The 22617-nt window shown below is 49.0% G+C and overlaps 1 protein-coding gene across 6 annotated transcripts in view; it reads right to left on the bottom strand.

Annotated features, from left to right (window-relative positions):
• Positions 1-22617, bottom strand: part of GPR137B (G protein-coupled receptor 137B) — a 118823-nt gene that overhangs the window by 79570 nt on the left and 16636 nt on the right. For 5 of the 6 annotated variants that reach the window (XR_008382985.1, XM_053604805.1, XM_053604802.1 and 2 more), the window contains exons 2-3: positions 12144-12193; positions 4033-4255 (exon numbers count right to left, since the gene is read on the bottom strand). Coding sequence is in view for 5 of the 6 variants with exons in the window: in XM_053604805.1 (XP_053460780.1) it covers positions 4033-4255; positions 12144-12193 (273 nt within the window). In the remaining variant the exon portion in view is untranslated. The remainder of the gene's footprint in view (positions 1-4032; positions 4256-12143; positions 12194-22617) is intronic. The other variant, XM_053604803.1, reaches the window with a different exon arrangement.

Below are 22617 nucleotides of genomic sequence, written 5' to 3'. Positions count from 1 at the left end.
AAGATGCTGAGTATTTCATAGGAAAGCTGAATGCTGCTGTAAAGTGCTCTTTAAGTCTTCTTTTATTTAATCCCCTGTAATGAATGGGGAATTTCAGGGGACAGAGATGGGATTTGTTGTATGATAAACAGTATGTAGTTTTAGTCTTTCTCTATTGAGAAGCAGTGGTTGGGGCATTCTTAAAGATGGCTGGCTACACTTGTTTTCCCTTATGATAAAATTTTGTCATAATACAGTAACATAGACTTGCCCCTAGATGTAATTGTTAATAATTTTGAATATTAAGGTCTTGCCAAGGTTGTGACAATTCAAACCTGTACTACTGATTATTAAGCAGGACAGACTGAGCTTTCTGTTACAAATACCTTGAAGGAAAATATACGGAGAGGTAACTGTGTATTTTGCATCCTGTGCCACCTCCCTTCATATTAATATTTGAGAAAGATTTTAATTTATGGGGCGGTGCCTGTGTCTCAAAGGAGTAGGGCGCCGGCCCCATACACTGGAGGTGGCGGGTTCAAACTTGCCCTGGCCAAAAAAAAAGAAAACATTGCAAAAAAGAAAAAAAAAGATTTTGATTTATGTGGAATTTCTAAAGCACAGTGAAAGCTCCTCTGAAGGAAATGACACGTCTTTAAGAGAGGTGAGACCCCATATAAATAGTACCAAAGTGTTACCACATGGTAGACAGCATGAAAAATGTTTAACTATCTAAAAAATAAAATGTTTAAGTCTTCAGATGGCACAAAACAAAGGTTACTGCTTTGGGGGGCATAATTCTTAGAGGGCTTGCTGAGTATGTAAATAATTGACTTTTGTTTGTGTTAAATGAGTGTCTGATGACTTCACTGAAAATCTGCACAATTCAGTGTTAGCTCTGGATGACTTCAGTTGTCCTTTGTGAAGGTTTTATCTGTGTAGAGTGGATGTTTAACTTCTTTTAACCTGTTAGGGTTTTTATTTTTTTTTCACTCTATATTTAAAGTAAAATTTACTAAAAGAAAAGAGGTGTGTGTTAGTGGTAAGTGGGTTGGTTTTGGTTTGGCTTCTTTTAGTCAGGCTTTTTGGACATTGAGATACCGTGCTTGGAGTTCTTCAGTTCTAAAATCCTCATTCAAAGCCTCTCACTTGACCCCAAACCAAAGTGTTCTTATTGCCTCTTTTCTGAAAGTTCAGGAGAAAAATACTACCAGTTCAGACTTTTCATGAGGGAGGAGTATTTGCTTGCCTTACAATGACATGATTAGTTTTTTATTTTTTGAACTGGATTTTAAAAATTGGGTAGGGGCGGCACCTGTGGCTCAAAGGAGTAGGGCGCCGGCCCCATATGCCGGAGGTGGCAGGTTCAAATCCAGCGCAAGCCAGAAACTGCAAAAAAAAAAAAAAACAATAAAAATTGGGTAGTATAACAATAAGGAGTGAGCCACTTTTTATGGGCACCCTATAGTTTTGTAGTTCTTAATCTAAACATTTTATATTTCCTCCTCTTGGAAAAAGCCTACATGTGATAAGCCACCATATGCACAGACTACACAGTTAGTTGGGCCGGCTCTCACGGCCTTTGAGGTGAATTACAGGAGTCCAGCCATGATCATCCTCCTGAATTCTTTTGAAATGTTTTTTTTTTTTTTTTTTGTACATTTTGGCTACGGTATTGGTGGCAGAATCTACTATGATATGGATCATCTCTACTTCTGTATTTATTTATTTGTTACTAGACCTCAACCACAGTCTTCTGTTTTCCCTTCCACCTCTCTTGGCCTGTAGGACGTACTGTCTGTACTCATGCACTTTGCAGTAATAGATTAGAAATCTACAGATCTGTTTTGTACTTTTTATACTGTTGGATACTTATAATCAAAACTTTTACTAGGGTATTGAATACATTTAGTCTTATTAGAAAATAAAAAAAAAAAATTGGAAAATAAAGTCTAAAATTCACCAAAATTTATAAACCAAAAAAACCTATTCTGGCTCAGCACCTGTAGCTCAGCGGCTAGGACGCCAGCCACATACACCAGAGCTGGTGGGTTTGAATCCAGCCCGAGTCTGCCAAACAATGACGGCTGCAACCAAAAAAACAGCCAGCGCTGTGGCGGGCACCTGTAGTCCCAGCTACTTGGGAGGGTGAGGCAAGAGGATTGCTTGAGTCCAAGAGTGTGAGGTTGCTGTGAGCTGTGACGCCATGGCACTTCACCAAGGGTGACATAGTGAGACTCTGTCTCAAAAAAAAAAAACTTTAAGGATTACCAAGAGTGTGGCTAAATCAGAGGATGCCCTGATTAAGACTTTATATTTTCCAAGTGAGACAACAGGCTTTAACTCCTGTTCACGCTTCTTTTTTTTTTTTTTTTGGTTTGGCCAGGGCTGGGTTTGAATCTGCCACCCTCGGTATATGGTGCCGGTGCCCTACTCACTGAGCCACAGTTGCCACCCAACTCCTGTTCACTTTTAAAGACACAACATTGAGGGAGACAGAGGTGGGCCCAGTCTTCAGACCAAGGATGTATTACAGCCAGATGGGTCTCCTGGCAAACAGCATGGCCAAAGAGCTGTGCCACAGGGCAAAGTCACGTATTCTGGCAGCAGAGGAACTAGAGAAATCACTCAACTACTTTGCAAGTGAGAAAATCAGGCCCCAGAAAGGCCAAGTGTCTGGGGGTCTAGCTCCCCAGCCAGCAAGGGCCAGTTGCTCCCCAGCCCCCGAGCCCGTGAGGCTTCTGGGCTCAGATTCAGAACTTGTCAATGGAGGAAAATTGGGGATCGGGGTGATCAGAAGTGCTCTGGCACCACCACGTATCTGCATAGTTGTCCTTCTTTCCAATTCTGGGGAGGGGAAAGGAGAAACGGAGATTCTAGGCGGCCAGGCCCCACGATGAAGAAGAATGGGTCAGAAGCCTCTGTCCCGGGTCACATCTGGCTCCCTCTCTGGACAACTGACAGGAGGGAACGTTGCCCTGAACTCCAAGAGCGGTGCCTTCCTTTATAGAAAAGCTGCTTGTGGGCACAGCCAGTGGGCAGAAGCCTGAACCCCGGCTTCCAAAGTAGCGTGGTGACCACCTCACTAAGACCACAGACCCCAGAACCAGGTTGCCATGTGTGAACCTCAATTTTGCACCTACTATGTGTGACCTGTGGCGAGCTACTTGACCTTTGTGCCTCAGTTTCCCTATCTATAAAGTGGGGATTAAAATACTATCTACTCCCAGACAGTTGTGAAGATTGCATTGGTCTATACTTGACTTGAACTACTTGGCTGCTTATAAAAGCACCCAGGGCCCTGTATAGTGGGGCTCATGCTTGTAATTCTAGCATGTGGGGGAGGAGGCCAAGGTGGGAGGATCACTACAGATCAGGAGTTTAAGACAAGCCTGGGCAACACAGCAAACCCTTATCTCTGTGAAAAATTATAAATTAGCTAGGCATGGTGGTGCACGCCTGCAGTCCCAGCTTCCTGGGAGGCTGAGGCAGGAAGACTGCCTGAGCCCAGGAGTTTGAGGTTGCCGTGAGCTATGATCACACCCACTGCACTCTAGCCTGGGTGACAGAGAAAGAGGCCCTGTCTCAAAAAATAAACATAATAAAAGGTGCCTAGAACACAGTCCATGCTAGATATTTGTTATTATTATTAGTACATCAATCCCACTAGTTCTCTAAAATGTTAGTTAAATTACTGTATCTATAAATCAGAGACTTAACTCTTGCCCAGTAATTTTGCATACACCAGCTCTCTTTAAGCCATCAAGAATGGAACTACCTCAGGTGGCGCCTGTGGCTCAAGGAATAGGGCGCCAGCCCCATATACCGAAGGTGGTGGGTTCAAACCCAACCCCGGCCAAAAAAAAAAAAGAACGGCACTATCTCACACACAAAGTTCAATGAACTGTACTCCACTGTGCTCTGGGCACCACAGTATGGCTCATCATTTGTAGGTTGGGTGCAAAAGAGATTTGCTGTGTGCTATTTGCAAACCCAGAAGCTATTGTTAGAACAGGTTTCACGGGAGAGATCTTGACCACCTTTCTGCCCTACCTTAGACTCCAAGTAAATGTTGGCTAAGGACATCTTAGAGATTTTGTAGAGACAGACGGAGAGAGAGACAGCACACAGCACGAACAGCGTGTCATTGATGGCCACTCTCACGGAGACGATCACCTTCCTCTCCCAATTTCCCGTCTTCACCAGCACGGCACAGGTTAAATTCACCAACAGGAAAACAAGACTGATGAAGAGCGAGGCCAGGTAGAGCAGCAACCTGGAGAGGAGGAGAGAGAAAGTTCAGGTGCTGTCGCCTGCATGCTGGCTGACAGCCTCGCCAGTTTAGAAGGGCTCTGTGGTACGTTCTGGGGAACCTACAGGAGCAGGCGCGCCAGCCAAAAGGAACAACATGCAGAGCCTGGACTTTGGCCGTAAACGGTCCCAGATGTGAATTACAAACTGACCACAGATCATGTCTCTGGAAGGTCTTCAAACTCTCTGAGCTGCACTCGTATGGTCTACGGGAGTCTGGAAGGACTGAGGACTTGGACGTGCTGGCTGGCGTGAGCACCCCATAGAGGGCCCCTACTAACAGGGCCACGCTGCAGTGGAGAGCACAGGCCCAGAGCCAGGGTTTCCCACACTGTCAGAATGCAACTTGGGCAACAAGCCACCTCCGTGAGCCTTAGTTTCATCACCTGAAAATAAGACTAAATAATACCTACCCTGCAGGTTGTTGGAGAGATAATGTGTTTGCATATGAGATAATGTGTTTGTGTAGCGTATTTTACCCTCCAAGAAAAAATCCTCCCTCCTCCACTCCAGTGATGGAGTCCAGGGAGCACCCACCACTGGATAAGTTGTGACTATGGCTATAGCCTGCGGCAGCAGCTGCCCACTGCTAACAAGCACTGAACTGCCACCTCACTGGCCACTGGTAGCCTGCAGCTTCTCTGAGCCACACACTTCCTTGGTGACCTGTGTAAAGACCACATGAACACGTCTCCAATTTATCACCACTAAAATGAACAGCTTCTCTTCCCAACTGTCCCTATTATAGTCATCGCAGCCAGACACCACTCAGCAGACACGAGAACAAGGAGCAGCCCTATTTGGGTCAAAAGCAGATGGGTTTAATATGATTGCGTTTGCACTTCAAGTCTGCTCTCCAGAGAGCAGAAAACTGTGAAGTAAATGTCATTGTGAAGCTAGAAAGTGATGGCGTCTTGGGCGGCGCCTGTGGCTCAAAGGGGTAGGACGCTGGTCCCATATGCCGGAGGTGGCGGGTTCAAACCCAGCCCTGGCCAAAAAAAAAAAAAAAGAAAGTGATGGCGTCTTTAAAAGCCACCAAGGCTGGGATGCAGGAAACGCAGATTCTAGTCCCAACTTGACAAGCCACTGACCATGTGGGGGAGACTGAAGGGTGGAGGGGGAGAGACACAGACAGGAGGAGAGGGTTCTGGGAAGTCTTCGGGTCAACAGTAGGATATTAGAAAAGTTTGGGGGGAATCAAAAGATACACATGGATTTCAACTGTGCGGGGACATCAGTGCCCTGACCCCCATGTTGTTCAAGGATCAACTACAGAGGACGCCAAAGAATGAGTCCACAAAGAAAGGAAAAACTGCCACTTGTAATACTCAATATATACCCACAACAAAATATGGATACAAGTCACGTTTCACTTCTGCAATTACAAGCAGTGCTCAAAGCGGTCTCTGATCTCTCCTGTGTGACTCTGCTCTCGCTGACAGAGCTCTTGTGAGAATTCAAAGGAACCTGCACCGCCCTTTTCTGCTTTTTTTCCTCCTGTGTCTCCTCAACCTTCAGTGCCTCCATGTCTCACCCCAGCCTCTCCTTTTCTCAACAAGAGGTGAGGCCGGGCAAGGTGGCTGACACTTACAATCCCAGCACTGTGGGAGGCTGAGGCAGGTGGATCACTTGAGCTCAGGAGTGCAAGACCAGCCAAAGCAAAAGCAAGGCTGTCTCTACTAAAACCGAAAAACTAGCCGTGTGTTGTGGCGGGCACCTGTAGTCCCAGCTACTCAGGAGGCTGAGGCAGGAGGATCACTTCAGCCCAGGAATTTGAGGTTGCTGTGAGCTGTGATGATGCCTGTGAATAGCCGCTGTACTCTAACCCGGGCAAGATGGAGAGAACATATGTCTAAAAAATAAAAATAATAAAAATCAAAAAGATGAGGGAATTTCGATCTCCTCTTTTTTTCTTTTGTAGAAATACTGTTTTTTGCGTAGACATAAAATTACGCTGTATAGACAATGTAATGTTTTACTTCCTTTTTTTTTTTTTTTGAGAAAGTCTTTTGCTTTCTCACCCTCAGTAGAGTGCTGCAGCATCACAGCTCACAGCAACCTCAAACTCTTGGCCTCAAGCAATTCTCTTGCCTTAGCCTCCTGAGTAGCTGGGACTTACAGGTGACCGCCATGACACACTGGGCTATTTTTAGAGATGGGATCTCCCTCTTGCTCAGGCTGGTCTTGAACCGATGAGCTTAGGCAATCTACTCACCTAGGCCTCCCAGAGTACTAGACTATAGGTGTGAGCCACCGCGACCGGCCCTGTAATGTCTATCTTCTTTACAGATTGCTAAAAAGTCTCTTTGATTCCTCCCCCATCCCTACCGTCAAATCAATAGTCTCCATTCCAACTCTCCTGTCTGGGTCTCCTGGAGCAATCTCACCATACCGCCCCATGCCTTTGGCCAGACTAAAGTACAGTTTCTTGACTCATCCCCACCCTAAACCCCAGCCTTGCCTCCTCCAATCCACAGGCAGATCCATCTAGGGACACCCCCTACATGCCAATTAAGCTGGTTTACTCCAGTTTCCAAACCCATCCATGCATCCCCACTCCCTGTCTTAGGCAAGCTGATTTTTTTCCCTGAAACCTTCCTCTCCCTTGACTTGTAGCAAATCCTATTCTCTGAGCCTTTAGGACACTTTGTTTTGCTTAGGCAATTCTCTTATCTCAGCCTCCTGCGTAGCTGGGACTGCAGGCACCCGCCACAACTCCCGGCTATTTTTTGTTGTTGTTGTTGTTGCAGTTTTGGCTGGGGCTGGGTTTGAACCTGCCGCCCTCGGTATATGGGGCCAGTGCCCTACTCACTGAGCCACAGGCACCGCCCAGGACACTTTGTTTAATCTGCAAAACAAAATTATTATTTTCTTAAAGAAGGAGGCTATGTTGGGAGATTTGAAACAATATGGAAAAATATATGTATGATCTAACACTAAAATATGTATGATCTAAACACTAAATTATGATCTAACACTAAAAAGTCAAGATGCAAAATTGGCAATGCAATATAAACATCCCCTTTGTCTTGGGAAGTGTATATAAAACCTATAAAAGAATATATACATCACTGAATCTCTTTGGGGCTAGAAGGGTCTATATTGGGAGGAAGGGAGTTCAGTAGATTTATTTTATTTCCACATATCTATAGTCACAAAATTTCTTGTTCTACTTTTTTCCCAAATAAGACTGTATCACTTTCTGTCAAATTATCTTGCAAATCTAACCTTTTCCCTACAGACCTGCAGCTGTGGTAGAAAGGGAGAAATTTGGAAGTGGCCCGACTGTGTCCAAAGGGGAGTGGGAGGGCAGAATGTATCCAAAAAGTGGTTCCATGGGAACAGAGTTTTGTGCATTGCCCCAAAACTACTACTTTTCAACCTAAACTATAGGGTCCAGATAAACAGCTTATCCTGGCATAATGAGAGGAAAGACCAAAAGCAAAAAATCACAAGACCCAGTATCTAGGAAGACCACTGTGTTTGTGGGACCAGGCGGGACCATCTCTTGCACTGGTCAGCAAGTGCAGAGATGAGGCAGGTCTTTTTATGTTGTTGTTGGTAAGCAGGCCCAGGCTGGGTTCAAACCCACCACCCTCATACACAGGGCTAGTGCTCTAACTGCTGAACTACAGGTGGCCAGCCAACGAGGCCGGTCTTAAAGGCAGCTGGAGGAGAGGGGAAGTGGGACCTGGGTGCTGCCCACTACCCTAGTACCACGGTACTTTACTGCCCCCTACTGTGAGGGGTTGTTTAAATTTCTCTTGCAGTCACATAGATTTTTTTTTTTTTTTTTTGTAGAGACAGAGTCTCACTTTATGGCCCTCAGTAGAGTGCCGTGGCCTCACACAGCTCACAGCAACCTCCAACTCCTGGGCTTAAGCGATTCTCTTGCCTCAGCCTCCCGAGTAGCTGGGACTACAGGCGCCCGCCACAACGCCCGGCTATTTTTTGGTTGCAGTTTGGCCGGGGCCGGGCTTGAACCTGCCACCCTCGGTATATGGGGCTGGCGCCCTACCGACTGAGCCACAGGCGCCACCCATCACATAGATTTCTTTTTTTTTTTTTTTTGTAGAGACAGAGTCTCACTGTACCGCCCTCGGGTAGAGTGCTGTGGCGTCACACGGCTCACAGCAACCTCTTAACTCTTGGGCTTACGCGATTCTCTTGCCTCAGCCTCCCGAGCAGCTGGGATTACAGGCGCCCGCCACAACACCCGGCTATTTTTTGGTTGCAGTTTGGCCGGGGCTGGGTTTGAACCCGCCACCCTCGGCATATGGGGCTGGCGCCCTACTCACTGAGCCACAGGCGCCGCCCCACATAGATTTCTTAAAGAAAGTGAAAAGCAAAGCCTGGCTTATTATATATATTTCATTTATTTAAAAAAAAAAAAAAAGGCCAGGAGAGGTGGCTCACGTCTGTAATCCTAGCACTCTGGAAGGCTGAGGCAGGTGGATTGCCTGAGCTCACGAGTTTGAGACCAGTCTGGGCTACAGCAAGACCCCATCTCTAAAAAAACAGCCAGACATTGTGGTGGGCGCCTGTAGTCCCAGATACTCAGGAGGCTGAGGTAAGAGAATCAGTTGAGCCCAAGAGTCTGAGGTTACTGTGAGCTATGACACAACAGCACTCTACCAGAGGTGACAAAATGAGACTGCCTCAAAACAAAACAAAGATAGAGGGCAAACAGTGGAAAATGCTTAAAATCTAAGTACTCTTAGGCAATCCCATACCCAGCATTCACATTTCCTAAACCAAAGAGATGGAAAGACACAGACTGTGGAAAGAGAAAAACTGAATCAAACTAGCACCCACTCTGGCAAAACTCCAAATTAGCTGATGTGTGGGGGGGAAGTAGGACTTTAAGTGAAAAATACATTGATTCTTGGCTGGGTTGAATATACATTATCTCCAAGAACACTGGGGTGGGAAGTTTCAACTAGTTCCAAACTAAAGGGTTATGTTTATCTCCAATGAGTCATGATTAAATTGGAGAAGTCAACGTTACCAAAACATCTCCAGGGATAAATGGGGGACTGAAGTGCCTCTAAGTGGCATTTGGTTTAAGAGAAATGGGAGATTAAGACAAATGAGACTAAGGATGTGCCTAAACATGAATAAATCCCTAGGATGTCTTTATACTTGGCAATGAAATTATTAGGTCTAATTTAACAGGTTTCTTCCATTGAAATCTCTACCCTTCTGCTTCAAGGAACTCTCCAAGTTCTCTCCCAACCATCTCACTTTTTTCTTCTCAGTTTCCAGTATTCTGAGAAACATCTCACTTTTAATATCCAACCATTTCTCTCCAACTTCTCTCTTGACCTCTGCAAATCCCTTCCCAATAAAAAGAGCCTTACATATCAGCACAGCCTGTCTTTGGGGGATTTTGAACTCTGGTTCAAAGATCAAACCAGGACTGTCTCCAGGCATACGTCTCCTCACCTGGAGACCCTACCCAGGGCTCAGGGGTTAAAAACTTTTTAGGCAATTTTCTTTTTTTCTTTTATTGAGACAAAGTCTCAAGCTATCACCCTGGGTAAAGTGCCATGGTGTCATAGCTCACAGCACTTGGGCTCCAGTGATCCTCTTGCCTCAGTTTTTCTATTTTTTGCAGAGACGGGGTCTCGCTTTTGCTCCAGCTGGTCTTGAACTCATGAGCTCAGGCAATCCACCTACCTCGGCCTCCCAGAGTGCTGGGATTACAGGTGTGAGCCACCGTGTCCAGACTAAACAATTTTCTTTCTCAACAGTGCTTTCACATTCCACCTCTAGAAGATGACTATTACCCCAGTCTCAACCAATCATTTTCAAGATAAAATCAGTTCCATGATGCAGTCAGAATGTTCTTCTCCCAACCCAATTTTCTCTCATACTTTGACCTACATTTCTGAAAGGCAAAGATTACAGATGCAGAGATGAGGCCAGCTGGTTTGTTACCCGAGAAGACAGGGGATTGTCTACTACAGGTTGAACGTACATAATCTGAAAATCCAAAATCTAAAATGCTCCAAAATCTGAAACTTTTTGAGAACCAAGAGTATGCCACAACTGGAAAACTCTACACCTGACCTTATGTGATGGGTCACAGTCAGTACTTTGTTTCATACACATAATTATTAAAAATATTGCATAAAATCAGCCTTCAGGCTATGTATATAAGGTGTATATGAAACAAATGAATTTCATGTTTAAACTTGGTTATCTCACTGTGTATGTGTAAATTAGAAAAAAATTCCAAAACCTGAAACATTTCCGATCCCAAGCCTGTGGATTAGATACTCAACCTGTACTTTAATTTGCCTTCCTTAGGATCAACATTATTCATGGTAGAGACTGAAGTTCCCTCAAGTAGTCTGGTGGCAACGTGAGCAGAACTACCGAAAAAGAAGTGAAGGGAGATAGCAAGATTAGGTAAAAAAAAAAAAAAAAAAAATGCAACAAAGCAGGGCAGCGCCTATGGCTCAAGGAGTAGGGTGTCATCCCCATATACTGGGGGTGGGTTCAAGCCCGGGCCCTGGCCAAAACTGCAGAAAAAAAGAAAAAGAAACAAAGCACAGGACAATAAATCTTAGGGCTTCTATCCTGGCCTGGGCACTATCACATAACTTTGTGAACTTCAGAGAAACTTTCTGAACTTGTCTGCTTGGCTATCGACCGGGAACTAAAATATTGCACTTTCAGAATTTTAAATAGTCTTTATGCATTTTTATGTACACATCTTACGTATTTTAAAGTAACAAAATAATGTTTTCGTTTTGACCCAAGAGTTGCCTTTCCAGACATGTTTGCCCACGGCAGTGCTGTTCTCCTGGGCAGGGATGCCAACGCGCCCAGCCTCATTCCGCGCAGCCTCTCCCCTGCCAGAGGCCTCATCTTCCCTCTCATCAAATCTGACCATTTGTTAGGCCACTGTTCTTGGCTTTGGGGAAGTCAAAGACCTCTCTGAAAATGTAGGTGAAACTATGATCCCCCCTCCACAGAAAAATCATGCAGATCCACCTCTTCACAGAAATTTGGTACAGAACTTAAGAAGTTCCCTCTCAGATCACCAGACACCCCTAATCTGCAGCAACCTGCGGCAGCCATAGCCCACGCTGTCAGCACACTGCACATCCTGCTTTGCCTGATTCAGGGTCTCTGTTAGCGCATCTTCACAAACGGCCTGTGAAAATCCCAAATGACTATATTCCTTGTGGTGCCTGAGCACTGAATGGTCAGAACTCCACTTGCTAGATGTGGACAGATACCCAGCATCAGCTATGTAGCAAGTTATGGTAACTATATGGTGGATGCTGGAGTTCTGGAAGACAAGGGGCCTGCTAGCAGTCCGCAGCTAGGGACAAGGGGGCTCAGGCTGCCAGGTGGTGGGCAAGGCACTACCAGGCTGCACCTGCTCAGGGGACGCGGGGGTAGGGAGGAGCCCCTGACATCTTCAGGGCACACTGTTTCTTCTGAGCCCCTTTACTTCTCAAAGGCCTTTGAAAGGTTTAGGTCAGTGATTCTCAACCTTCCTAATGCCACAGCCCTTTAACATAGTTCCTGTGGGTTGCAACCCACAGGTTGAGAACCACTAGTTTAGATACAAATAAAATAGATACACATCTATTTTATTCCTATTTCCTCCGTGGTTAGGAAAGGCACCAGGCTCTTGTATCTAAGGTAAGTACGCTGCAAGACCCAGTGGGTCGTGACCCAGAGAGCTGACGCTCACGGGCAGGGCACACGATGCTCACAGGGAGTCAGCAAGCAGGATTGGACCGGGCACAAGGTGTGCAAAGCCCAGCTGGAGAAACGGGATTGTGTGTGTGCTTTGGAAGCTCCATCATTCAGAGAAATGCCCAGGTACTCACCGGTACTTGAGTAATTCTGGAGAATACTTTGACTTGGCTTTGAAGATCACCTGCAAAGACAGAAGAATATGGCAGGTTGGGGGTGCAGGACGCTGACACCAACTAACTGTTAACGTCACCTGGGATTCCCTTTTCCTTTTATACCCAGGTGCTAGGGCACTTTCTCTGAAAGTGAGGTCTACATTTTGAGAGAATATTTGTTATGCCAAATGCTTTTTTATGCTGTGTACACAATTTTAAAAGTAAAGACATTTTTAAATGGTTAAAAAAGAAAACAACAATAAAGGTGTTACTGGTCTACTGCGGCCAAGCACCTCTCTTAGGTTAAGTTTCTTATTTAAGAAAATAGTCCACCCTCTTAGGATTTTTGCTGGCACCAAATTAATAGTGTTGAGTATATGAGGTTGGACGATTAAATTCACAAACTCATTCTAGAAAAACTGCTGCATATCTCACTGCTCAGCACCACTACGGTCAGTCACCACATGGCCAAGGGGAGTACTTCAAAGGTGACGGCACTGACACTCAGCAATGAGGTATGCAGCGCTTTCTCTAGGACGAGTTTGCAAACTTAATTATGTAACCTTATAAGTGTCCCCAGGCCTCAAACTTTACAGTACATTTAAAATTATAGGGCTCAGCGCCTGTAGCTCAAGCAGCTAAGGCGCCAGCCACATACACCTGAGCTGGAAGGTTCAAATCCAGCCTGGGCCCACCAAACAACAGTGACAGCTGCAACCAAAAACTAGCCAGGCATTGTGGTGGGTGCCTGTAGTCCCAGCTACTTGGGAGTTGGAGGCAGGAGAATCCCCTGAGTCCAGGAGTTGGAGGTTGCTGTGAGCTGTGATGCCACAGCACTCTACCCAGGGCGACAGCTTAAGGCTCTGTCTCAAAAAATAAATAAATAAAATAAAATAAATAAATAAATAAATAAAATAAAATAAAATGAAATGAAATTAGAGGGCAGCACCTGTGGCTCAGTGAATAGGGCACTGGCCCCATATACCAAGGGTGGCGGGTTCAAACCCAGCCCCAGCCGAACTGCAACAACAAAAAATAGTTGGGCATTGTGGTGGGCGCCTGTAGTCCCAGCTACTTGGGAGGCTGAGGCAAAAGAATAGCCTAAGCCCAAGAGCTAGAGGTTGCTGTGACCCGTGACGCTATGGCACTCAACCAAGGGTGACAGAGTAAAACTCTGTCTCTAAAAAAAACAAAACAAAAAAATTATAAAACAACATTAGATAGACTATGCCGGTATCTACCCGGACTGTCTTTTGCAAGAGAATGACTGCAGACAGGAATTTCTCCAGGTCTTTAGGACACCTGCAGCCTCCCCATGCAGAGTGAGCAGGAGGACCGCCTGCCTGGCCTTTGAGAAGCCAAACAAGAGACAGCAAGCAGGTGCTCAGCCAGGTGCTCACACCCAGAAATCTCAGTGCTCTGGGAGGTTGCAGTGGGAGGATCACTTGAGATTAGGAGACCAGCCTGGGTACACAGCAAGATCCCATCCCCACAAAATCTTAAAATTAGCTGGTCATGGTGGTGGGCACCTGTCGTCCCAGCTACTCAGGAGGCTGAGGCAGGAGGGTCATTTGCACCTAGGATTTTGAGGCTGCAGTGAGCTATGATCACACCACCACACTCCAGCACAGATGATAGAGCAGGACCTTACTTCGATCAACCAATCATGAATTAATTAAAGTATGAGGGGGAGAACAGCAGGAGAAGGAAAGGGTGTGGGATAGCGGGGCGGAGGGACAGCTTTCCAGACATGATCTGTCAAGTATCAGAACACCCACGTTTCACCAAGTTTAGACCCTTAGGCCAATATCTCTCCATTCTCCCACCACCTCCCCCAGCCCTGGAGACCACAGTTCTCCACTCAGGTTGTCTGACTACAGCTTTTTTAGATTCCACCTGTCAGTGAGATCACTGATCTTCGTCCTTCTATGCCTGGCTCTCTTCACTCAGCAGTGTGCTCCAGGTTCATCCAGGCTAAGTCCCGGGGACCCGCCCTATAGCGCGGTGACCACAGGGAGGAACACTGTATTGTGTACTTGAAATGTGCCAAGGGAGCAGACCTTACAGGTTCTCACCACACAAAAAAGGCAGGGGGACTACGTGGGGTGACAGATGCTCACTTGCTTGAATGTGGGAACCATTTCACTAGGTATTCTTTTTTTTTTTGAGACAGAGTCTCACTTTGTCACCCTGGGTAGAGTGCTGTGACATCACAGCTCACAGCAACCTCCAACTCTTGGGCTTAGGTGATTCTCTTGCCTCAGCCTCCCAAGTACCTGGGACTACAGGCGCCTGCCACAACGCCCAGCTATTTTTGTTGTTATTGTTGCAGTTTTGCAGGGGCCGGGTTCAAACCCACCACCTCAGGATATGGGGCCAGCGCCCTACCCACTGAGCATAGGCGCTGCCCTTCACTAGGCATTCTTATATCAAGACTTCGCACTGCACATTTTGAATATGCACAATTTTTATTTGTCAATTATACCTCAATAAAGCTGGGAAAGAAAAGACTCACATTTCTTACTTCCCAAGCAAACCGTTCTCCCTGGATTCCCAAATATGCTCTTGACCTCTGGGCCTTTCCTCCTGGGGCCCTCAGCCTATGGCGGCTGAAGCTCATCACCCTCCAAGTGCATCTGTGGTTCCCTGTCCTCAGCTCTCTGCACAGGGCTCTCCTCTCAGGATCTGCTCTGGCCATGCAAACGACTGCCCGAGGGACAGGAACACTGCCAGAACACTGCTGGAGGTGGAATCAACAGAGTGCCAAGTACGGAGTATGAGCTCCGCTTCTGGCCAGGGGGAGGGAACAGATGGCTCCGAGACCCATGGGGCACACGGAGGGGTCAGACACAGCTGCCCCTTGTCGGAGGAGAAGGCAGGGAGAAAAGCCGCTTGCTGGACTACAGGAGGAATTATTTGGCCTCATCAAGGAAAGATGCAAATTTTGCTTTCCTATTTTGCCTATACTTAGTAGAGCTGACTCAAAGATAGGCAACCTAGCTGAAGATGACTGGACTACTCAACAGAGGCAGGGGTTCTAGCAGAACCAGAAAATTAGTAATAACCGATACTGGAAACAAATGTCAAATTTAGAAACTGCTGGGAAAGCAGGGGTGTTTTTCCCCCTTGCAGGGATTCTCAGAGCATTTAAGTGGCTAAGATATTGTCAATGTTCAAGAGAAACATATGGGATACAGGAGTTTGCCAATTTTTGGGGGGTGGGGCTGGGTTTGAACCCACCACCTCCGGTATATGGAGCCAGCGCCCTACTCCTTTGAGCCACAGGTGCTGTCCTTCCAAATGTTTTTGACCACTTACCGTCTTCCTAACTAGTGCTGCAGGGAACAGAGTTTGGGAAACACTGCCCCATGGAACTAAGTATAGATGGAACGTTCACGGCAGCCTAATAATGGAGTAACAGCAACAACAAACAAGAAGCATCATCAACTTGACAATGACCTTTAGCTTTACCCCCTGAACATGAACACAAATCAAGCACAGACTGAGTATGAGAGGCCCAAGGGGCTACTTAGCCCTGAAAGCCCAATGGGGGTTGCTCACAGGCCCAAACTCATTTCATCCCCAAGTCCATATTCCTGCCTGGAAGGAAAAGATCATCAGCAGATAAAAGCACCATCTGAGATTAAACACCTCATTCGATCCTCCCAAGCGCACAGCTATGATACATCAAAATAAAAGCCTTGACCATGGTTTTTAAAAGTTACATCCACTCTCTATAATTTGTGGCAATTATATCTTGAGTTCCACTGTACCTAATCAAGTTTCCTAATGCTTCATGTTAATCTTTAAACTTAAATTCCTTGAGTTGTGTTTGAATTCCTGGCATTTGAAACTAAAATTGTATCTGTGCTGATACTATCTACATGTACAACTTATTATGCAGATAGTATCAGTACATATATATATAATTTCAGTACAATTTTTGCCTTCACTAATTAAAGGGCATAAACGTCTAAATCGTATTTTACAAAAAACAGATTGAAACTCTCTATCCACTCCTGTCTGTGCTCCAGGAGACTTCAGGGAAGACTGATGCTGTGGGAACCTGGGCCAATCCTGTGGCTGGCTCCTGCCCCTGCCGGGGGCCCCCTTATCCAGCAGCACATCTCTGCCGTCTGCGCTGGCTCCACTGACCTCAGCAGGAAGCGAGGGGAGGAGGTGAAGGCTCCAGAGGGGGCAGAGAAAGATTAATGGTGCTGTTGGATCCCACAGTGTGACAGCACAGGCGCTGTCTGCACAGTGCAAAAACGTAAAGGAAGACAACAGAGACCGTGCCAGAGGCTAAGGAACAAAGGAGGCCAGACAAAAATTCAAATGTCCCAACTCTCAGATAAATGATGTTCAAGTCAGACCAACTGATACGGAGCATAGACCCTGCACCAGACACCAGTCCAATTACTGGAACCCGGGACTGTAAAATCTAAGGAAGAGCCAGTCCTGCCCTGGAAACTCAGAGCCAGACACACACGTTAGTAAATAGGTAACAACGGGCGGCGCCTGTGGCTCAAACACTCAAACATACGCCGGAGGTGGTGGGTTCAAGCCCAGACCAGGCCAAAAACTGCAAAAAACAAAAAAAAGCAACAATGGTGTGAACGAACATGTGAGGAGGTATGAAAATTGTGAAGAAGAATAGGGACGTGTGAGGAAGTGTAGGGAGTTGTGGGGAAGACAGGGGAAGCCTGAGGAACAGTGGGAAAGTGTGGAGAAGTATGGGGGAAGTGTGAGGAATAGCAGGGAAGTGTGGGGAAGAGTGGGGAAATGTGGAGAAGTGTAGGGAGGTGTGGGGAAGTGTGGGGGAGTGAGGGGAAGAGTACGGAAGTGTGGGGAAGAGTTGGGAAGTGTGGGGAAGAGTGCGGAAGTGTGAAGAAGAGTGGGGAAGTGTGGGGAAGAGTGCAGAAGCATGGGGAAGAGTGGGGAAGCATGGGAAAGCGTGGGGAAGAGTGCGGAAGTGTGGGGAAGTGTGGGGAAGAGTGGGAAAGAGTGGGGAAATGTGGAAGTGTGGGGAACAGTGGGGAAGTGTGGGGAAGAGTGGGGAAGCGTGGGGAAGAGTGTGGAAGTGTGGGGAAGAGTGTGGAAGAGTGTGGAAGAGTGGGGAAGTGTGGGGAAGAGTGGGGAAGTGTGGGGAAGAGTGGGGAAGAGTGTGGGGAAGTGTGGGGAAGAGTGGGGAAGAGTGTGGAAGAGTGGGGAAGAGTGGGGAAGTGTGGGGAAGTGTGGGGAAGAGTGGGGAAGAGTGGGGAAGAGTGCGGAAGTGTGGGGAAGAGTGGGGAAGAGTGCGGAGTGTGGGGAAGAGTGAGGAAGTGTGGGGAAGTGTGGGGAAGAGTGGGGAAGAGTGGGGAAGGGTGCGGAAGTGTGGGGAAGTGTGGGGAAGAGTGGGGAAGAGTGCGGAAGTGTGGGGAAGAGTGAGGAAGTGTGGGGAAGTGTGGGGAAGAGTGGGGAAGAGTGCGGAAGTGTGGGGAAGAGTGGGGAAGTGTGGGGAAGAGTGGGGAAGTGTGGGGAAGAGTGGGGAAGAGTGGGGAAGGGTGCGGAAGTGTGGGGAAGTGTGGGGAAGAGTGGGGAAGAGTGGGGAAGGGTGCGGAAGTGTGGGGAAGAGTGGGGAAGAGTGGGGAAGGGTGCAGAAGTGTGGGGAAGTGTGGGGAAGAGTGGGGAAGAGTGCGGAAGTGTGGGGAAGAGTGAGGAAGTGTGGGGAAGTGTGGGGAAGTGTGGGGAAGAGTGCGGAAGTGTGGGGAAGAGTGGGGAAGTGTGGGGAAGAGTGGGGAAGTGTGGGGAAGAGTGCGGAAGTGTGGGGAAGAGTGGGGAAGAGTGGGGAAGGGTGCGGAAGTGTGGGGAAGAGTGGGGAAGTGTGGGGAAGAGTGTGGAAGAGTGTGGAAGAGTGGGGAAGTGTGGGGAAGTGTGGGGAAGTGTGGGAAAGAGTGGGGAAGAGTGCGGAAGTGTGGGGAAGAGTGGGGAAGGGTGCGGAAGTGTGGGGAAGAGTGGGGAAGTGTGGGAAAGAGTGAGGAAGTGTGGGGAAGTGTGGGGAAGAGTGGGGAACAGTGGTGAAGAGTGGGGAAGAGTGGGGAAGAGTGGGGAAGTGTGGGGAAGAGTGGGGAAGAGTGCGGAAGTGTGGGGAAGACTGGGGAAGAGTGCGGAAGTGTGGGGAACAGTAGGGAAGTGTGGGGAAGAGTGGGGACATGTGGGGAAGTGTGGGGAAGAGTGGGGAAGTGTCGGGAAGTGTGGGGAAGAATGCGGAAGTGTGGGGAAGAGTGGGGAAGAGTGCGGAAGTGTGGGGAAGAATGCGGAAGTGTGAGGAAGAGTGGGGAAGGGTGTGGAAGTGTGGGGAAGAGTGCGGAAGAGTGGGGAAGTGTGGGGAAGAGTGGGGAAGTGTGGGGAAGAGTGCGGAAGTGTGGGAAAGTGCGGGGAAGAGTGGAGAACCGTGGGGAAGCGTTGGGAAGAGTGCGGAAGTGTGGGGAAGAGTGGGGAAGTGTAGGGAAGAGTGGGGAAGAGGGCGGAAATGTGAGGAAGAGTGCGGAAGTGTGGGGAAGAGTGGGGATGTGTGGGGAAGAGTGTGGAAGTGTGGGGAAGAGTGAGGAAGAGTACGGAAGTGTGGGGAAGTGTGGGGAAGAGTGAGGATGTGTGGGGAAGAGTGGGGAAGAGTGCGGAAGTGTGGGGAAGAGTGCGGAAGTGTGGGGAAAAATGCGGAAGTGTGGGGAAGAGTGCGGAAGAGTGGGGAAGTGTGGGGAAGAGTGGGGAAGTGTGGGGAAGAGGGCAGAAGTGTGGGGAAGAGTGCAGAAGAGTGGGGAAGTGTGGGGAAGAGTGGGGAAGTGTGGGGAAGAGTGGGGAAGTGTGGGGAAGAGTGAGGAAGAGTGCGGAAGGGTGGGGAAGAGTGGGGAAGTGTGGGGAAGAGTGCGGAAGTGCGGGGAAGTGTGGGGAAGTGTGGGGAAGAGTGCGGAAGTGTGGGGAAGAGTGCGGAAGTGTGGGGAAGTGTGGGGAAGACTGGGGAAGCGTGGGGACGTGTGGGGAAGAGTGCGGAAGTGTGGGGAAGAGTGGGGAAGAGTGGGGAAGTTTGGGGAAGCGTGGGGAAGTGTGGAGAAGCATGGGAAAGTGTGGGGAAGAGTGAGCATGTGTGGGGAAGAGTGCGGAAGTGTGGGGAAGAGTGGGGAAGAATGCGGTAGAGTGGGGAAAAGTGCGGAAGTGTGGGGAAGAGTGCGGAAGTGTGGGGAAGAGTGGGGAAGTGTGGGGAAGAGAGGGGACATGTGGGGAAGTGTGGGGAAGAGTGCAGAAGTGTGGGGAAGAGTGGGGAAGTGTGGGGAAGAGTGGGGAAGAGAAAGGAAGTGTGGGGAAGTGTGGGGAAGAGTGCAGAAGTGTGGGGAAGAGTGCAGAAGAGTGGGGAAGTGTGGGGAAGAGTGGGGAAGTGTGGGGAAGAGTGGGGAAGTGTGGGGAAGAGTGAGGAAGAGTGCGGAAGGGTGGGGAAGAGTGGGGAAGTGTGGGGAAGAGTGCGGAAGTGCGGGGAAGAGTGGGGAAGTGTGGGGAAGAGTGGAGAAGAGTGCGGAAGTGTGGGGAAGAGTGCGGAAGTGTGGGGAAGTGTGGGGAAGACTGGGGAAGCGTGGGGACGTGTGGGGAAGAGTGCGGAAGTGTGGGGAAGAGTGGGGAAGAGTGGGGAAGTTTGGGGAAGCGTGGGGAAGTGTGGAGAAGCATGGGAAAGTGTGGGGAAGAGTGAGGATGTGTGGGGAAGAGTGCGAAGTGTGGGGAAGAGTGGGGAAGAATGCGGTAGAGTGGGGAAAAGTGCGGAAGTGTGGGGAAGAGTGCGGAAGTGTGGGGAAGAGTGGGGAAGTGTGGGGAAGAGTGGGGAAGTGTGGGGAAGAGAGGGGACATGTGGGGAAGTGTGGGGAAGAGTGCAGAAGTGTGGGGAAGAGTGGGGAAGTGTGGGGAAGAGTGGGGAAGAGAAAGGAAGTGTGGGGAAGTGTGGGGAAGAGAAAGGAAGTGTAGGGAAGAGTGGGGAATTGTGGGAAAGAGTGGGGAAGTGTGGAAGTGTTGGGAAGAGTGGGGAAGTGCGGGGAAGAGTGGGGAAGTGTGAGGAAGAGTGCGGAAGCGTGGGGAAGAGTGGGGAAGAGTGCAGAAGTGCGGGGAAGAGTGGGGAAGTGTGGGGAAGTGTCGGGAAGTGTGGGGAAGAGTGCGGAAGTGTGGGGAAGACTGGGGAAGTGTGGGGAAGCGTGGGGACGTGTGGGGAAGAGTGGGGAAGTGTGGGGAAGCGTGGGGAAGTGTGGAGAAGCCTGGGACGTGTGGGGAAGTGTGCGGAAGTGTGGGGAAGAATGCGGAAGAGTGGGGAAGAGTGCGGAAGTGTGGGGAAGAGTGCGGAAGTGTGGGGAAGTGAGAGGACGTGTGGGGAAGTGTGGGGAAGTGTGGGGACGTGTGGGGAAGTGTGGAGAAGAGTGGGGAAGTGTGGGGACATGTGGGGAAGTGTGGGGTAGAGTGCAGAAGTGTGGGGAAGAGTGGGGAAGTGTGGGGAAGACTGGGGAAGAGAAGGGAAGTGTGGGGAAGAGTGCGGAAGTGTAGGGAAGAGTGGGGAAGTGTGGGAAAGAGTGGGGAAGTGTGGAAGTGTGGGGAAGAGAGGGGACGTGTGGTGAAGAGAGGGGAAGTGTGGGGAAGGGAGGGGAAATGTAGGGAAATGTGGGGAACTGTGGGGAAGAGTGGGGAAGTGTGGGGAAGAGTGGGGAAGTGTGGGGAAGAATGCGGAAGAGTGGGGAAGAGTGCGGAAGTGTGGGGAAGAGTGCGGAAGTGTGGGGAAGTGAGAGGACGTGTGGGGAAGTGAGAGGACGTGTGGGGAAGTGTGGGGACGTGTGGGGAAGTGTGGAGAAGAGTGGGGAAGTGTGGGGACATGTGGGGAAGTGTGGGGTAGAGTGCAGAAGTGTGGGGAAGAGTGGGGAAGTGTGGGGAAGACTGGGGAAGAGAAGGGAAGTGTGGGGAAGAGTGCGGAAGTGTAGGGAAGAGTGGGGAAGTGTGGGAAAGAGTGGGGAAGTGTGGAAGTGTGGGGAAGAGAGGGGACGTGTGGTGAAGAGAGGGGAAGTGTGGGGAAGGGAGGGGAAATGTAGGGAAATGTGGGGAACTGTGGGGAAGAGTGGGGAAGTGTGGGGAAGAGTGGGGAAGTGTGGGGAAGAGTGGGGAAGAGCGGGGAAGCGTCGCGAAGAGTGGGGAAGAGTGCGGAAGTGTGGTGAAGAGTGGGGAAGTGTGGGGAAGAGTGTGAAAAAGTGGGGAAGTGTGGGGAAGAGTGGGGACGTGTGGGGAAGAGTGGGGAAGTGTGGGGAAGAGAGGGGACATGTGGGAAAGTGTGGGGAAGTGTGGGGAAGAGTGCAGAAGTGTGGGGAAGAGTGGGGAAGTGTGGGGAAGAGTGGGGAAGAGAGGGGAAGAGTGGGGAAGTGTGGGGAGGAGTGGGGAAGCATGGGGAAGAGTGGGGAAGAGAGGGGAAGTGAGGGAAAGAGTTGAAGTGAGGGGATGAGCGGGGGAGTGTGGGGAAGAGAGAGGAAGAGTGGGGAAGTATGAGGACATGTGAGGAGGCCTGAAGTAGTGTGGATAGGCATAGGGAAATGTGAAAAATGTGAGGAAGTGTGGGGAGTGTGAGAAGATGCAAAGAAGCAGAAGCATAAGGACCTTAAGGAGAGTGAGGAGGCAGGAAGAGGAGGAGCCCCCTTCCCTGGTCAGAGCACAGGAAGGTTTCAGGAGAGAAACCAGGTCTGAGCTAGTAGAGAGGGCCAGAGTGTGGGCTTCAGAAGCCCATAGAGAAGGGGAGAGGGCAGGAGCGTGCTTAAAGGCAAATCACAGACATAGCACAGCTTAGCGGGTAGCTGGTGCTGGGGGCTGCTGAGGGGACATGGAGGCTGACTACTGATGGGCACGGGGTTTCTCTACTGGGGATGATGAAAAAGTCCCGAAAAGGACTGTGGTGATGGCTCACAATTCTGAACACTTTTAAATGAGGGGATCATATGGAATGTGAACCTTAATAAAGCTGTTACAGGCCAGGCATGGCGACTCATGTCTGTACTCCTAGTACTTTGGGAGGCAAAGGTAGGAGGACTGCTTAAGGCCACGAGTTCAAGACCAGCCTGGGCAACATATCAAGATCCCATTTCTATGGCTTAAGCGGCTAAGGCACCAGCCACATACACCTGAGCTGGCGGGTTTGAATCCAGCCCACACCCGCCAAGCAACAATGGCTGCAACCAAAAAATAGCTGGGCATTGTGGGGGTGCCTGTAGTCCCAGCTACTTGGGAGGCAGAGGCAGGAGAATCACTTGAGCCCAAGAGTTAAGAGGTTGCTGTGAGCTATAATGCTATGGCACTCTACCCAGGGTGACAGCTTGAGGCTCTGTCTCAAAAAAAAAAAAAGATCCCATTTCTAGAAAAAAATTTAAAAATTAACCAAGAATGGGAATGCATATCCACAGTCTCAGTTACT

Source organism: Nycticebus coucang, chromosome 10 (genome assembly GCF_027406575.1).
Source record: "Nycticebus coucang isolate mNycCou1 chromosome 10, mNycCou1.pri, whole genome shotgun sequence".
In the NCBI taxonomy this organism is placed as follows: domain Eukaryota; kingdom Metazoa; phylum Chordata; class Mammalia; order Primates; family Lorisidae; genus Nycticebus; species Nycticebus coucang.
The sequence above is the reverse complement of the archived record's forward strand: the minus strand, read 5'-3'. Positions and strand labels throughout refer to the sequence as shown.